General features: G+C 44.8%; 1 protein-coding gene across 1 annotated transcript in view; it reads right to left on the reverse strand.

Annotated features, from left to right (window-relative positions):
* Positions 1-18138, reverse strand: part of FADS2 (fatty acid desaturase 2) — a 123374-nt gene that overhangs the window by 6077 nt on the left and 99159 nt on the right. Inside the window, exons 5-11 of the mRNA XM_086955579.1 lie at positions 12734-12859; positions 10589-10649; positions 9423-9499; positions 8451-8548; positions 1199-1295; positions 745-824; positions 418-543 (exon numbers count right to left, since the gene is read on the reverse strand). Of these exons, the coding sequence (XP_086811705.1) occupies positions 418-543; positions 745-824; positions 1199-1295; positions 8451-8548; positions 9423-9499; positions 10589-10649; positions 12734-12859 (665 nt within the window). The remainder of the gene's footprint in view (positions 1-417; positions 544-744; positions 825-1198; positions 1296-8450; positions 8549-9422; positions 9500-10588; positions 10650-12733; positions 12860-18138) is intronic.

Below are 18138 nucleotides of genomic sequence, written 5' to 3' on the forward strand. Positions count from 1 at the left end.
GGTTTAAGTGGAATGCTACTGCTGCAATGTGGAAATACATTTCTATCTGCTTTCTTCCCTCGTTCCTTCCCCAACAACGTAAATATTTATATTTTGGGGGTGGCCGGCCCACGCAACCTCACACCTGGGGCGGTGCACAGAGGAGTACGCAGTAAAGGGCACTCGCCCGCGCTTCAACCCCAAGCACTCGCGTCTTCCTAGCTATGACAGGCGCCCTTCCCCCCATCTCCACCCGCCTTCTCTTTTAGTTCCATCCTCTTTATCTGTTAATGTTGTACGCAACTCCTCCATGTTAAATATTGCATATGGATCCTGCCTGTAACGAGAGTGGGAAGTACCTCCACGCTGTATAACATCCCTGTATATTTAATAAAAAATTGCAACACAAAAAAATATATATATTTTAAATTCCCTCACCGGATGACGTCTTGGAATGCCCTTAACAGCGGCTTCTCCTCATAGTGTACACCGTATTTGCTACACAGTGACCTCACCAGTGGTGCAATCTTGTAGTAGTTGTGCCTTGGCATCGTAGGGAACAGACTAGGAGAAAGAGGGGAGACTGTGAGCCATTCTCATCAATCTGGTCAGTGGAGAGGTAAGACAAGAGTTTAAGGAAGATGAGCCTAGGGAGAGAAGTCATCCGGAAGGAGGCGGCAGAGGGAGAATAAGAAAGGGAAAGATGGAGGCAGAAGGACCAGAGTCCGAGGATGTGGAGTAAGGCAAGGGATGAACGTCACTCACTGGTGCTCTATCTGGAAGTTGAGATGCCCGCTGAACCAGTCATTGAAAAAAGATGGCTCAATGTTGCAAGTGGCGGCCAACTGTGTAGACAAGAAACCCAGATGAGATTACAAGTACCCTGATTTTCTGCACAATAGAACCTCTCACGCATAAACAGTCAAACCAACACCACTCCTTTGCACCATGCAGCCCGCTCCCCAACAAGAGGCAACATCAGCGCACCCCCTCTACCCAGCACCTCACCCCCACATGCTGTAGAACCGTTTTGCGACTATGGGGCTCAACACCATCCTCATTCTTGACCAGCACCATCATTTTTCACAAACACCATCAGTTTACTCTTCTCTGAATTTCAGATGTCAGTCTATGAGCATTCAATGACCTGACAAGAGTCTTATATTTTTGAGGCATGCCATTCAAAAAGGCTTCAGAAGTTGGTGGTCCGTGTACTTACCTGACCACTCAGCCAGTCTCTGTGTTTCTCGTTATCAATCTCCATTGGGAGGTGATTCATTTGTGTCACCCACACAAACCAGTGAGACTCGACAAACCTGGACAAGGAACAAGATTATATGCATGATAATGCGGCTCAACCAGGAAAGCATCAGTAACATCTCACGAAGCGCATGCACTGGGGTCAACTTTATAATGTAAAAAGTGTCCAATCAATTGACAGATGAACTTGTCCATGGACCGAGGTCAACATTCACACGCTGTACCTTCCAAATCAAAGCTATCTTTAGAGATGGGAAGAATTGCCCAAAGTGTGAGGTCGAGAGTGACTGATCAATCTGGCCATGGACCAAGGTCATCAGGGATACATACACTCCCAAGAGGGATTAGGTAGTCAGTGATGAGCAAGAATGCCTAGAGAAAAGTCCTCAGTGGTGGATTCATGGATCCAAAGAGTGGCTTAACACAAAGACCGATAAACCTTCTCATGGCTTTACTGAGGTGACTGATGAACCTCTCCATGTTGTGAGACCATCAGTAATAAAACACACCTGGGCGTGGAGTGAAACCTCATTTGAGAGTGATCCTGCCCTTGCCGGCATACAATAACAAGCCAACACCCTACAGTCCTCACTGATGCAGCACATGCAAGGAAACTTACATTTAATATGATCCTTCCTTCTCCGGTTTTAAAATAGTCACATAATGCTTGACATTTTCCAAATAGAATACATAAATAGGCCTGATGCCAGATAATAGACAGTAATTAATGCTGAATATAATTATAACAGACTCCCAGACTCCCCAGAGTTTAACTATGTTCGTGTTAACATCATCAGTGCTGCAGCAATTCCCCCTCTGTGCTGCAGATCCTTTACTCCCATTGTTCATGACGAGCTCAGCTCGTCATGAGCATATGAGCAGTGTACGAGCTGAGATCGTCATGAGCATCGAAGGGGTTAACCTACTAACCCATAGAGACGAAGTCCCACTGGTATAGGACTAGATAAATAAACAGATATCCAGAAACAAAAAACAAAAGAAACTCAAAAAAGGGATCAGGAGAGAGCGAGAGGTAGATAGAAGGAGAAAGGCAGAATGAAAAAGAAAGGATGAGAGAGAATAAGAGAGTCTGTTAAAGAGGGAGAGTGAATGTAGTGAGTGTAATTTCTGACGTGAAACTAATACTTTGAAAAAGTGTCAGTCAGTTGAAGATGTGGACCAGTGTGTCATCCTCTTATCTGTACTGGAAACAATACACTTGCATCCTTCATATGGTCACACCTGTGACTTAGTGTAAAGGCACAGACACAATTACCGCATCTAGGTTACAACAGCACCGTAGCCCTACCTTGCTCCCCCTTTTTAGAGTGATCTGGAAAGAAAACGAACTGGTCTCTGGGCTTCCAGCCTCTAAGACTAAGCCAAGTAGACCCCTATTATTTCGGTTTTAGCTGGGTGGCAGCGGGTCCGCCGCATCTTCTCAGCGGTACTGGTGGTTTTACATCAAATTGAAGCTCTCGGAGGTAGTGGTTGTATTTGCATAAGGGGCGCTAGCATATCTCATTCTTGCCATTAGGCAATGGAGGAGCTATAACCAGGGCCATGAAATGTTGTGATTTTATGGCTGTAGTATCTTCAGCATAATTATAGATTTTACATCTCTTGCCACATAATCCATCATCTGCTGCAGAATTTTCAGATTTCAAACAAAACTATTATTTCTGGCTCAAATGGATCTAAAGTTATTAAAATGATTCCTACATGTTGATGCAAACAGGAAGGCAATTTGCAAAGATTAACTGACCACCTTTCAGTTGCTGATTGCTGCAGTTGGGTATCAAACTGATACTACTGAGCTGAAACCTTTGCCAAGACAGTGTTAACGTGAAAGAACTACGCAATCATGGAGCAATACTGCCATAAATTGTGCATCATTGCTTATTAAACCCTGCCACATAATTTGGTCCTTCCCTGCCGCATGATTGCAGTGCCCATTGTATATATCCCCTACATCTCGGCAGTGCTACATCTCCTCTTCCACACAAGTCTTTAACAGCCTCAGTGGCCCCTAAGGTGGTAGTAAAATACTGCTGCTCCTCCCAGTTTCCAACCCATGCTTGTCTCTGGTACCTTTGCTTGCATTTTCTTTCACAGCCCTGCTGCTTGCCCATCTGAAGGAATAATGTTTACTGCTCACTGCACATTGCCTGGGTTTGATTGCAATGCTGAAGGGAGACTTTCCTGCACATAAACAATCATTGGCATATTGCTGTTTACATGTGTGCTGCACAAAGCAGCACATATGTACAAGGAGAAATAGAGCACTTCTCCTTGTTTCGCCTGTTTTACACTACCCTTGTAAATAGGGGGCAGTGTCAAAATCAATGGGTGTTACGGTGGAAGGCCCACCGCAACACCCATTGCCCGCCCCTTTCATGCGAAGTATAGCATGAAAGGAGCCCTTATTACAAGGCAGCGTTAAGCCACGTTAAGTGGCTTGACCCTGCCTTATAAATAAGGCGAAGCCCTTATCACCACCATAACGTCACTAAAATTGACCTTGTCGTGGCGAAAGGGGCTTGTAAATATGCCCCTAAACTTCTCATCTTTCTGCAGAAGCTGTATTTCAGGACAGGCTGCTCCGTTTGGATCAGACTCATTGCAAGTGAGTGTCCCTTTTTGTAACAGCACAGTCGGCAAGTATGCCTGTTCCTTCCTCAGAATTAGACCCCGGGAGCAGAGACGTTTTAAGGAATTGGCAAAGTGGGCTGTGGCTAAGACCCAGCTTTTCTGCGCCCCCCCCCCCCCCCCACAAACAATTTGCAGAGAAATGTTGTGTTTATGTTACATGCAACATTTATTAAAAAACATTCTTTTAGATCAAAACAGGACCGCAAGGTCACAATATTAGTGAGCTTCTGTTGTGTTACAATATTGAAAACACACCTCACTATCCATGAATATCAGATGTAGACACATTCATTATGTGGATCGGTGTGCCTGTCAGTGACCTGGTGAAAGAGGGCATGAAAGAGCTGAAATTGGATCATAAATTCAAAACAGTTCAGAACAGGGGCGCCCTAAATACGTTTCGCCCAGGGCCGTCAAAATCCTTAAGATGTCTCTGCCAGAGACTCCTGTTGACTTTTATTTTTAGTTTAAATCTCGAAAAATATTTTTCCATGTCTTGCTGTCGCTCACAGAATGTAGATGCAATTTCCCCTGTCTTAAAACAAGGCAGGTCACTTACACCCTGCTGGACGGTTTCCGTTGTGCCAAAGTGGCAGAGGCCATGACTTCCGTCACCCAGGCGGTGGGCTGTTCACTCTGTTGCGAGACCTCTGCCTAGTAGGAATCTCTGCGCTGTGCAGGGAGCCACCGCTGTGGCGGTTCTGTTCACACACTGGAGGTTTGTAGAGCAGGGTGGATGTCTGCTTTCTCTAAAAAAAAGTACCAATGGCCCCTACACATGGGGAACTTTTTCCATTCTGCTTTTTCTCAGGACAGGGAAAGACGTCGCAGTCAATGCGCTCTAAATATGTTGCGGCAACCCATTCTATGTCATGGTGGTCCTGTGGCAGCCCAACCACAGGGTCAGCGGTATGGTCGGGAGAGCCAGCTGAGGGTCGGCAGATGGTCATCCACTGGTCACCCCCCTCTACATGAGGTTTGGTGGGGTGGTGACCACAGGTTTACAGCGCTCCTCTTGCTCTCTCAGACCCAAGGTGAGGCCCAATGACTCAAGAGCCTGGGAGACCTCTCTTGCAGACTCATGCTGTGAGCGCCTCTCGCCTAGGATGGGCAGGCCAGCGCATTAATAGAGGGAACTGAGTCAAAGCTGAGTGCGGGCCGGACCTGCCATAGCGGGCATTCAGTGCTTTCCTGGGAGGCTAGAAGGGTGCAGGCCGGTTCTGCAGCTGTAGTGGGCCCCTTTGTTACTGGGGCCCAGTTTTGCAACTGTGCTGCAATGTCAGCCCACAGCAACAAAAGCAGCAAGTCAGCGTTTCCAGCGTCCCAGGACCAGGCATTGCTTCTCTAGGGGCTGGTCTGAGAAAATTGCCGGGGCTGCTTTGGGTTCCCAGTCTCAGTGGCCATAACTGAGGGTCAGGCTTGGCCCCAAGAACCAATGCAGGAACAGAACTATCAAAAGACATGACATGCAAATGACAGAGGAACCATCATGTAAAAACATCACAAAGACTGTTTTTCTTGAATGCTTGTGCTTCACTTTGAACATTATATTAATGCATTGACATTTGTTAAAATGAATAGTTTTAATTGTCTTTAAATACGAACTTCCCCACTCACGTGCTATTGTCACTTCAATGTCTGAACCTAGAGTTCTCAGGTATGTGCATTGGCTCAATGGCCCATATGGGTATAGTAAGTAGAACAAAATTATTGTCTGTGTATATCATACACATGAAATGCTTTTATATAGTCCACATGCCGAATTGAATTGCTGCAAGGTGTTCTCAGGTTGCAATGAGGCTAGTGAAGTAAGGTGATTTGCCTGAAATCACACGGTTTGCTCTTGGCTGGCTACACATTTTGAAATGTAGCTGCTTGGTGAATACCTTGTACTTTCTCCCTTTACTAACATCAAAGGACAATGCTTTGTGTTAAGTTAATTCATGTCCTAAATTAGTACACTATGGTCAATAAATACTCGGCTCAGCTCCATTGTGGCTCACCGGTGCGCATGGGATAAGGGCCGAGCGAGAGCTAGGCATTTGGTTCCAGCCAGGCTCAAGGCTTGTGCTGGTCTAGTCCCACTCATGCAGAAATAACCGTGCTCCTGCCCTTGTAGTAGTGTCTGTAATTCAAAGCGCTGTGTGTGATTCACTGACCATTGCAAAGGAAGGGCTGCCGTTCCTGCAGGATATAATTCACCCACGTGTGCCTGCTCTGAATCAGCATGTCTTAACCCCTTAAGTGCTGCTACCTGCCAACGGTCGTCGCGAGCACTACCTTGCCAGTGCTGCGCACGACCGTTGGCCGACGGGCCAGCATTCATTCTTCGAACGTTCAGCACTGGGCGCTGAACGTTCGCCGCTCCTATGAGGTTAACAAGCAGCCTCATTTCCTATGGTGTAGTATTGGTAGACGGGGCACTGTCTGTTGATGCAGTAATTGAATCAGCTTCAAATATTAATGCATGATCTTGGGATAATCTTTAATTTAAAAAAAGTTTGAAGAATTACGGGCATATTTATTAGTGGGGTTGCGTTGCACTAGCACCACGCAGATTACTGTGTTGCATTCCTCTGTGCCCGGCAGGCGCTCCTTGGATGCTGCATGGGTGTTAATCATCATGCGGAATCCAAGAATTTTTATGCCTGCCCACATTTACCAAAAGTGGCAGACCAGGGAATACGCCAAAAGGCTGCGCCTTCAGAGTGAGGCATAACCAGGAGACATATCTTTATTTCTCCTCGTTACTTCCTGTAAGTATGCGCAGGGCCGGTCCTAGGCATGGGCGGTATCGGCAGCTGCCCAGGGCCTCGCGCTCAGGGGGCCCCCTGCCGGCCCCGCAGAGTAGGGAAAAGCGCACTCGCGCAGGCAGTAAGGCACTTAGAGGGGCCTCACATCTTCCCTTTCGCCCGGGGCCTCAGAAGGCCTTAGAAGGCCTAGGACCGGCTCTGAGTATGCGAGCTGCTTTCTGCGGCACACAAAGCAAGAGAAAAATGCCTCTGGGGAATGGTTTTGTGAAGGAAGTTGCCCCTTCCTGCACAAAAACAATCCTCCTTACGATGCAAACACCCTTGCACCAAGGACCGCGCCTGCGCAAGGACAAAGGCAAGAATGCACCATATTCTTTTAATATATGGCTTTCCAGCCCTTTCCCTGTCACACAGAGCAGCCCAGCATGGTGACTTTCTGCACTGCGTGACTCTGACATAAATATGGCCCTTTGATTTTTCCCAAACAGCTCATGTATTATCATTCATAATGTTTTGTTAATGGTGTAGCGTATCAAGGCTATTGATGGTGAATTAATTCCTTCATTAGTATTTCTGACATAACCTAACTTGTGGGGGGTGGTGTGAAGTGAAGTAAGTCGATACTGATAAAAACATCTGCTCCATCTATATACTCTGATAAGCCCCGGGTTCACTGGAGTCCTCAGAGCATAAAGCGCTCAGAGGTCTACATAGAAAACATAGGGACTCATTTATTATTATTGGGCGATCTCACTATATCAATATATCTCCCAATTTGTGGATTTATTTGAAAGATTCTGCTGATAAGTAATCTCCTCACAAACACCTACATCGATCCTCACGTATCAGTCGTTATGGTGATCAAGTTCTACTTAACATCAAAAATTGTGGTGCAGTTCTTCAAACAGATGCATTTATAATTCTCCATTTTCCAGAACTTATTCTCAGAGTAACATGCATGGTAAGGTCTTAGGCACTGGTGAGTATATGTTAAATGGGAAGCAGTACCATCCACTTGGATCCTTCCTCGATGCGCAGCCCAAAAAGTAATCCAATCTTCTATAGAAACCATGGGGTGGACAGTAGAAGGCAGAGTACATGGTTCCTTGTGATGCTGCTTCTTCCAATTATCAACCATATAAAGCCTACCAAGCAGGTCGCATGAGTGTACCCTGAGCCTGCTTTGTGACCTGCTCTTGGGAGTTGTCAATCAATCATTCCTGATGTAATGCAATTAACATGATCTGCGGATATCATATGTGGTTCCTGCCCATCCTCTGTAAAAACAAAGTAATGCCAACAGCGTTTGGACTAAATCCATCACTGTGACCTGAACTAAAGGACACTGTTAAAACATGTGGGTCATATGCAAACTTTAGATCTGCTTTACTGAAGCGAGGAGAGGTTCAACTCTGGTCTTCGTTTGTATTTGAAACCTTCATATACTTCTCTCTCTCGGTGTGGCGGATAGGACTTCATTTCTTCCTCGTTGATGGTTATCTGCTGCGTCACTTGTAGGTTGCGACACCATACACAACGGAAACATTGCAGAGTGTACAGCTCCATTGAAAAGGTTCCTGTGTAAAGTTCAGTGCATTCCTCACAGAGTCTAGGGATTGGCAAATCATGGAACCAAACAGAAGGCACACACACACACACTAACTCACACAGATGTTACACATGCATACACGCGCACACACACATACTCAGATGCTACACATGCATGCCACATGCACACAACATTCATGCACTCGCACAGACGCACGCATACGCACAAACACACGCGCCACACACAAACAAACCTACCTGACAAGTGAAAGCAGAACTAGGCATCCCAATACTCCGAAGAATGGGCTGTAGGTCCCAAAGTAACGAGCGTAGTAGGTGAAGGCCCAGATGAGATCCTAGAGGGGCAAGAAGGAGGGTCGAGTTAATTGTTACCCATTTTCTATTCAAATGCGCTAACAGAAACAAAGACAGCATCCTTAATGGAGGCGGCTTCCTACTCGCAAAGGGACCCTAATTGCCAAGAAAGGTGAGTGCCTGTAAATACAACTTCATCCTCATGGTCTTCACTAGGAGAGGTCCAGCATTGAGGAGTGAAGTCTCAAATACTTTCAGTAATGAGGGGCATGCTAGAGGAGTCACTTGCACTAATGGGAGTAGTGAAGTGTAGTGAAGTGCCCGTAGAGTCTCACAGAACTGGAAGTATAGGGGTGGCATCACTCAGCACACAAAAGAGTGGTGGTCTGCAAGACTCCTGGCACTACAGAAGAGTAGTACATGCAACTGGAATGGAGCACTTGGTGACCCTTGAAGAAGTAACCACAGAGACTGTTTGAGGTAAGGATGTTTGAACATCTAGGCAAAGTCATACTCACCCCTCTACTGGAAGTGATGCCATATTTGATGCCCATAGAGAACATATGGTTCACCCATATAAGTAGGTCCTCTGCAGTTGGCAGCTATTATCTGACTGTAGGATTGACCCTTCACCAGTGGCACAGTACAGGTAGCATCAGCCCTAATGATAACATGGAAATTCCTCTCCGCCCTGCATCAGTGCCCTGTGCAGAGCCCTGCAGCAATGGGGAGCGCAAGGTGCCTGCACTGTCTTACTGTACTACAGAGAGTGGTAGAAGTGAAGCGTGCCACGCTGTATTAGAGTAATACAAGCCAAGGACTTTGCCTGATGGGATAGCGACAGACTATCCACCAAGGCACCTTCCCAACAATTCCCACCTCTGATACGCTGCACTGACAGCACCACATACTCACCACCCAGTCCTTGCGGGTTATCATTGTCGTCATGATCTGGACAGTGAAGTACACAGGGATAAGAAGTGGTGGTCCAACTTCCAGGAGAAAGAAGGAAGATATCATCAGAGGCAGTGAGGCAATTACAGTAAAGATGAACAACCAATCGAGATCAGATACATGAAACAAAATAAACAAGCAATCAGGCCACTAAATGGAACGGTCTATTAAGCAAGAAGAACAATGAGAAACAAAAGTAGCTAATCATGACCCAGTAATAAAGTAAATAAACAAAACTGATTAGATCCAGGTTACCAAGGCTATTGTTCACAAATACGAACATCTAAAGCACAGAACATAGTAGCAGGCTGGTAGCCTGCTGACTACCCCTGTTGCTTGTAAAGCTGGATAGGCTGCCATGACCCAACCATGAAAGCCCCTGACCCTCTTCCATCTGCGCCTCCTGCATTGGGGGACTGGGGTTAACATTGTTGCCAGGGCTGATTTAGTGGCTTAGGTTTTGAGGGCCACCCTGCTAGCTAATCCATCGGAGAACAAAATAAAGAGGATGAATTATAGACAGAACAGAAACAACAATGCACCACCACACTCATGGATATTATCAAAAAAGCCTGGAGGAAAACAGCCAATCACGAACCAGATTTAAGAGATTTAATGAACATAGAAGAGTATCTACAACTATTTGGGTACTCAAAGGAGACTACGTTATGGTCAAGTTCACCAACTAACAGGCAGATAGATGATAGGAAGGGAACTATCAGTCAAAAAGGAAGTAGCTCTATAGTATCCATTGAGTAAAGAGTAGATACAGACAGTTAGGAGGCAAACACAAATGGCAATAGAGGAGAAACAATCAAACAGAAGGTATACAGTGCTAATTTAGTAAGCATAGTAAAGAAACAGCCAACCAGGTTTCACAACCATGTGACTCAAAGGGGAAGATACAGCTAATCTTGTTTCAGGGACAGGCCATATACACATACATAAGAGAAGCAGCCAATAAAAGATCCTTTGGATCGCATTAGAAAAATAGATTTACTAATCAGACAAAAACACACAGGGATTTAAAGAACACTGCAGATTAAACAGCAGGGAAGCAGATCATTGTGATCGAAGGACTATGAAGGCATATCCAGAGCAGGTAATGAGCTTGGAGATGTACATACTCAGGAAGAAGTACTCGTGCTGGTGGTTGTAAGGCAGCATCTTCATCTTCTTGATTCCATACTGCAGTGGAAAAGGACACAAGAGACAGCTCAGCATGTGTGAATGGGAGAGTGCTGTAATGCATCCGTCCTAGGCTCACTGCTCTAAGCCAAGAGCATGGGTTGGGGCCACTTCAGCAGAGCTGGTCCTCCATCTCCATCCTTGCTCTGAGTGGCTTTGCGCCTCTCCTCCTCTCTGCTCTCTATCTCTGGTGTTGGTTTTCTCTTGCACTTTCCTATATAATACTCCTGTTCTCCAACTTTCCTCCTCTGCTAGAAACTCGTCTCGTTTTTTTCAGACCCTGGTTGCATCATCTCTTTGCCCTGGCTATTGTCTCCTATAATATTGTAAGGCCTGTTTCTCTCGTTCTCCTTTCTCTGAACTGGTTCTTTCTCTCCTCTCGCCATGTCAGGTGCTTGCACTCCTCTCTCAGGTTTTGGTTGTTCTTTTTCCTTTCCTTTGTTTTGGTTTTCTTCCCTCTACTCAGCTATGTTCTTCCACCTCCAGACAGGCATTTCAAAATCGTTTGTAGGGCCGTAACCCAAATTGTATAGGGGCCTCTCATTGGTTTTCGAGCCTAAGAGCAGCTGGTAATCAAGGAGACGTACAAGGGGGGGGGGGGGGGGGGGGAGAAAAAAAAGTATTGGGAGTCACTTAACTGCATCACAAAGGAACAGGTCAGGCTTGCTTTCTATTGTGTAAATACATGATACAATAGGCATGTACCCCCCAAAAGGCGCAGGGCAAAGACCCCGACTACCCTCCCATTGTGCCTGCCATACCTCCAGGTCTTGTTGCCTTTTTTCTCCATCTTGCCTCTTGCATTGCTCACAAATACTGGTTCTCTCTCTCCTCCATCTAGTATTGATCTCGTTCTTTCCTTTCTCTAACAAACATTCTCTCTGACCTCGCTAACACTGGTGTCTTCTGTCGCCTTTCGTTTGCATTGGTTCTCTCTCTTCCCTCTCTAACACTTTCTATATCGTCCTCCAACACTGTTTCTCCCTCTCCTTTCTCTAGCAGTGGTTCTCTCTTTATTCTTCACTAACTGGGGTTATCTATCCTTTTCCATGGTCTGATTTTCTCACTCCTCTTCCTGGTTCTAGGGCGGTGTGGTAGTAGCGCATCGTGCTCCCTAAAAAAATACGTAATAAGCATCAAGGTATCCTCTGTTGAAAGAGACACTTTATAGAAGGGAGTTGCTACAAGCCACACCTATGCACCACTTACAAAGGAGGTGGGGAAAAGGTAAAGAAATCCTTTAATAGCCCACCCCCACTCTAATAGGGCCATGACGCATTCTAAGTCAGGGCATGCACAAGGCAGAGTTATACTGGCCAATCCAAACTGTACCCTCTGTTAGGGTAATATTCACCCCTCGGGCAGTGAGGGACGCTTGACAATTGTCTGACTACAAGTCCACCCCCACCGCCCGAGGGGTGAGAATTGGAATATCGTCTGACCTAAATATTATGTCCTAAATATCGTCTAGAAAAGTCATTGAAGGTAATATTAAAAAATGCACACCCTACTGGATACTATGTTTCTATGTATTCATTATTTATTTCATTTGCAGAGCGCACTGTCACCTAACAGACATCCTGGCGCTAAGCGATATTTACAACACCTTCTATGTTAGATGATATTACTGTATTAATATTCTAACATAGAACACTCTAGCACATTCTCCTCTCTCCCACTGTGGTTTTGACCTGTTCTTTTTAGTTGTGGTTTTCTGTCTCTACAGAATACAATACTTATTTTTTCTCTCATCCTTTTATGACTCTTGTTCTATTCCCCTTTATTCTAGTTTCTTCTTCTCTGACTCAGGTTCTTGATGTTCTGATGTTCAGTATGTTTTTATGTTGTATGTAATAATATGTATTTTTTATGATGGTTTTTAACCATCGAAATAAATAAAGAACTGAACTGGCTCAGGTTCTTAGAGTTCATGCCTCTGTTTTCTGCTCTCCTCTCTTTTTCTCTAGTTACTGAATTCCCTGGTTCGGTTTCGCACTCCCACCCGCCCTCTTGCTTGTTCTGCTCTACTCTGCCTTTTTTCTTGTTTTTCTCTTAACTGTCCTATTGTCACCGCTGGCTCTCACCTCCACTGGCTGCGTCTCTCCCAGAACGAATATATGCACCATGTTAACGTCGGGGTCCTTTTTGAAGATGTTGGGCTTGGCATGGTGCTGGAAGTGTCGGTGATTCCACCAGTTTGCAGAGGCTCCCTTGAGGACAGAAAAGAGGGGTCTCATGAGAAGAACCACAGACACAGCACATTATCGAACACGAGGGACTAAAACACGACACACCTGGAAGAGGCCACCTTATCCAGAATGCCACTGGGTGAAAGACATCTGATGCCAACATACATCTGCATGGAGTGCTATGATCACTGGGATAGGGCAGAACATCTGGAAGTGGAAGGACAAACGCAACAGACAGAGGCAGACACTGCATGTACAGAAAAATACACAATGGTGCCTCCATTATAACAGAAATAACCCCCTTTACTCTAGAAGGGAGAGCGATACATGCCTGGAACAACATAAACGCATTTCCATTTTCGGCAAGGGCCTCTCTAGAACATATGGCTATTCAGCAAATTCACTTGGAAATTGGGCCATAAAATGCACAATCTGAACCTATTTTTCAAACTTTAAACTTTTCTTGGGAGGAAAACAGACTGATTGCCTTGCCCTTAGAGCAGAGGTTTTTAAACTGGGGAGGCGGCCCCCCTGGGGAGCCTTAAGTGATCCCTCAGAGGCACCAGGCACTGTCCAAGAGAAGCATCCCTCTTACAACAGTGCTGGGAGTAGGCGCCAAAGGGGGAGGGGACTCCAAATAATCCTCAACCCCCACCCCTTCCATTTCTGATAACCACACTTTTACACCTTAGTACTTGGATGCTTTTACATCTGAGTAAGACATGGTTGAACAGAACAGTATGTTGGCAATCATGTATTTGACTGTATTTTTAAAAGGGTTAGCTCAAACTAACTGGAGTGATTAAACATGATTAGACACATTTAAACACTGCTAGTTTTATAGAATAGTGCAAAAGAAATCATTCTGGGGGGTGGGGGGAGGGGGGGACTCTGAATATTTAAATTTTACCCCATGGTTGCTGCATTAAAACATTGAACACCACAGCCCTGGAGGAAGTTGAGCTTGCTTGCTTTACTCACTCACCAGGTACAAAATTGTGACAGGTATTTACACAAAAAGTAAACATGTGTTTTTTCACTGCAAGACACACTGGCTCACTTAATGCTAAAACAAACGATGTGCTGGGAATGCCAAAGGGCTGCTTCTATAATATATTCCTTTAGAGGAACAACCCTTTCATGACCTAGAAACATGATTCATCTGCTTAGCCTCTACTGCAATACAAATTCCGTGTGGATGTGCCTTTGGCAAAGCCAAGAGACCTGACTTATTATAGATAAATGATTTATAATTGGAAGGTCTGAATTATGACTGAAAATTCGAGCCAGACCTATTGGATTTGCTGACAAGTGTTGTATCTGCAATCGCAAAGTGCAGGAACTGAGGGGCATATTTACAAGGAAAGTGGCGGAGTGAGGAGTTAGCCTTCCTGGCTTAACTCCTCACTCTCCGTACTTAAACAATGGCCCGCTCCGTGCTGTTCATAAACGAGTTGCACAGCTGTATACACATAGTGTTCCAAATGATTCACTTTCACCACACTCCTCACTCTGCCACTTCAGAAACGCAGGGCTGCACCATATTTACAAGAATTTGGTGCAGCCCTGCGTTTCCCCCCGCGCTGGTGCTACACTTAGCAGCCTAGCGCCAACGCAGGCACCATAGTGCAAGTTTGTCTGCGTGCTGGGGAAGATTGATAATGTGCAAGAACGTCCCCCTTCCTGCACATAATCTTTAAATGCTGTTTTGTAACTTCTGTGTGTGCTGCCTAATGCAGCACACACATGTTGCAAAATGGCATTTAAAAAAATTATTGTTTATGTGCAGGAAGGGGGACCTTCCTGTACATAAACACTCAAGACCTTTTGCTGTTTGCATGTGTGCAGCACAACTCAGCACACATGAAAACAGCAAAAACGAGGAGAAATGAAACATTTCTCCTCGCTGCGCCGGAGTAAGACCATGTTTTCCCTGGTGTTAATTCTGGTGCAGCCTCCTATTTACGCCTCCTTAGTAAATCGGGACAGCATCAGAATCAATGGATGTTGCTGTGGAATGCCTACAGCAACACCCAATGCCCCCCTTCCCGCAAAGTTAAAGGGGGCCTTATTTACAAGCACCGTTAAGCCACTTTGTGTGGCTTAACGTTGTCTTGTAAATAAGGGGGAGCCCCTATCACCACAGGAACATTGTAAAAAGTGACGTTCCAGTGCCGATAGGGGCTTGTAAATATGCCCCTAGATGCGCTACGATTTCCATATATTTTACCGCCTTGCAAACGCTCACTACCTCTCTGCGCCAATGTTTGTCCCTATTGCTTTTTTTCTTTTTCTAACAGATGGTGCTGCCTCCTCCTCCCGACACCTTTGTGGAGAAGTGTGGCTCAATGGTTAGAGTGACAAACCCTGATGCAGAGGTCTGGCCTGGGACCAGGGTTCAATACCCGCCTCGGCGGGTCTTGGGCTCAATTTCCTCGGACCTGATAATTCTCACCTTGGTGCCTCTTCTAATCATGGGTCCCACTCTGCATCTCTGGGCAATAGCTTGCTTAATCTCCACAACGGCCCCAACAGCGCTGGGATGCCTGTCTTCACCTTGGGGGTTCCCAGGAGTAGACATTTCACAGGGAAAAGCCAGCAAGCGTTCATAAGCGGTATATGGACAGCGCCGGGACACTTCTGTTAGAGGTAGCTGTGCGGTCTACAAATGCTGGCATTTACATTTTTACATGTTACCTTTGTGCCTTTGCTCCCCTTCCCAACCTTTTGACACCCAATTTGCCACCTACGACTGCAGGACTATTCAATAATGCGCTGCAGTACAAGCACAACATATTTGTCAGCAGAAAGAACTCAGCCCTAAGTAAGCATACTGTGGGCTGGGAGTTCTACCCGAAAACTCTCAGTAGTTTAAAGCTTCTATTTCTTGTTTACATTACATGTCTTCAGTAAAACAACCTCGAGAAATGCTTTGAGCACCAGTGTTTGCCACGGGGGTCTGAATGTATTTGCAGATGAGGTCTGTTTACAATTCCTCTTGCTATTTCTGATCTTTGGGTATAAGTCTTTTATGCATTGATCTGCAAGATGTACACATCCTAGTGTCTTGTTCATGCTTTTAATCAAATTTGGGGTTCGACAGCTTTTATTCACATCGTGGACTTCCAGTTCAATTCAGGTGTGTCCGTCTCAAAATTAAAAACAAGCATTTACAATGCAATAGGTCTCGCAATTGCAAGATTTTGAGCTATTGGCATTGTAAATGGCAATGCCTTTTATAAAATTAAAAAGCATCATCGTTTCCAATATCAATAGGTCAAACTTCGCCAAAAGCGAGACCTTTAGTATTGCAGAGCGCAGTGTCCATTAAGCAGGCGCCGTGCTCACCTTTAAAGTAAAAAAAATAAAAAAAGAGAGCACGGTGTCCCTGAAGCAGGCATTATAAAATAAGTTAAAAGGGTTATTATCAAACTCCACGTCTGTTTACTAATGTTTTCCTCTTCAGACATTTATACGCTCAGTCGCACATTAGATTGTGGAGAAAATATGTCTTCTTTTAAGGGAAAAAAATAAAAAATTGACATATTGTTTTCGCATTTGTGTTTGACTACATTAAATTGATGTTTGTGTAAAATGTATATGCAGTCAGGAGCTGCTTTGTATAACATATTCACAAACCGCATGCACTATGACATATTTTTCAAAATATAAATTACATTATTGACACGTGGCATCCTAATAAATTCCATTATTCATCTTGTTTATATTTATTTGAACAACACCGATGCACACGTCAGTTATCATAGGTTAAACAAATGATTAAATGTTTATGAATACACGGATAGAGCTTTAAATGTAGACTAGGTGATGGTCTCTAAACAGTCACTGCTTTGCACTCATAGACAAGTAGATGTACATTTTTGTTTTGGTTCAAGTAAAAATGCGTATATTGTAGAAATATCTTCATATTCTTAAAAATCACAAAGGAAGCAGCTCTGTTTTGAATGTAAACTTGAAGCTGTGTCACTGTACTCCAGGCTACTAACTCTGCACACACAAACACGTTGCTTTCTGCATTTGGAATACGTTTACAAATAAAGTTACTTAATTTTATGTAAATGCAAGATTCACGAAATGGGTTTCCCAACAACTACACCAAATAAAAGAAGATGACATTCATCCTTAGTTCTTCCGCATAGCAGCGCTAATACAAAAGGTAATAGCACAGCCTGCTGTATTGTAAATCTTCCTTATATGAAATGAAATGAAAGCAAATTTATATCGCGCAGACTAAGCCCAATGGGCATCAAGGCACCTATGATCCAAAACATGTAAGACATACAACCCAGATGGGACTCAAAATCACAATCCCCAACTCAGGAGACTGATGCCTAATCCATTAGGCAACTGGATCAATGCGTAGTTGATAGGCACGCTAACGCTTTGTATCTAGTACACATGCAGCATTATTCCCATCATGCAACGTGAAGCCTACCCGTCTATAATGTTTGCTAAAGCCTCTTCTCAAAATGTTGTTTCAAGCCTCGGTTTCTTGGCAAGAGCACTTGAATGCAAACAGTTACACTGAAATAGATCTAATACTAACCCAGTCATAGCAGCTGATTGCTTCCTGGATGGCAGCGCCACTAACCTCGTGGTCATCACTGAACAAGAACAGATCAGGTTTCCGGCGAGGACACTCCCAAAGCTTAATTAATGGTGAATATTTTAATGCTAATTAAGTGAAACAGAAGGAAATGAAAATAAATAAGCAAAATAACATGGGCACGCAACACAAAGGGTGTGGAGAGGGGTGAACAATGACGCGTGCGAGTAAGTGGCAGCGCAGCTTTTTTATTCATCAACATGGTGCACGGGGAGAAGAGCATAACGCGCTGAGCAAAGAAAACTCGGGCAAAAAGTTCACTAACACAAAGGGTACAAGGACAACGGGAGGGGGAGAGAGCAAAGGCAACAGGAATAAGAGTTGCGCTGGGAATAGATCATAGATATCCAAAACAAGAGCGGTATCGGATTCGGGCAAGCAGCAAATGCGAGTTCGGTGAGCTGCCCGTATGTAAATATAACACCAGATTTTTAAAATTAAGACAGTGCCTGCCTTGCGGGCATTCGTAGGGCAGGGGCAGGAAGAGGGGGAACGGAGCGTATTTACAATGTATAGCGTGACGCTCTAGTTAAAAGTAAATCAAGTAGTCCCAAAATGAAACTAAAAAAGCCATACAGTGCAATTAAACTGTAATTGGTCGATGCTGCTTCTGATGAAAACGGAAGTGATGCATCCGCTCAACAGTCAACGGAAAGCAAGCTAAGAACAGCAA

The sequence above is a fragment of the Lissotriton vulgaris genome, chromosome 2_1 (assembly GCF_964263255.1).
Source record: "Lissotriton vulgaris chromosome 2_1, aLisVul1.2, whole genome shotgun sequence".
NCBI classification, from domain to species: domain Eukaryota; kingdom Metazoa; phylum Chordata; class Amphibia; order Caudata; family Salamandridae; genus Lissotriton; species Lissotriton vulgaris.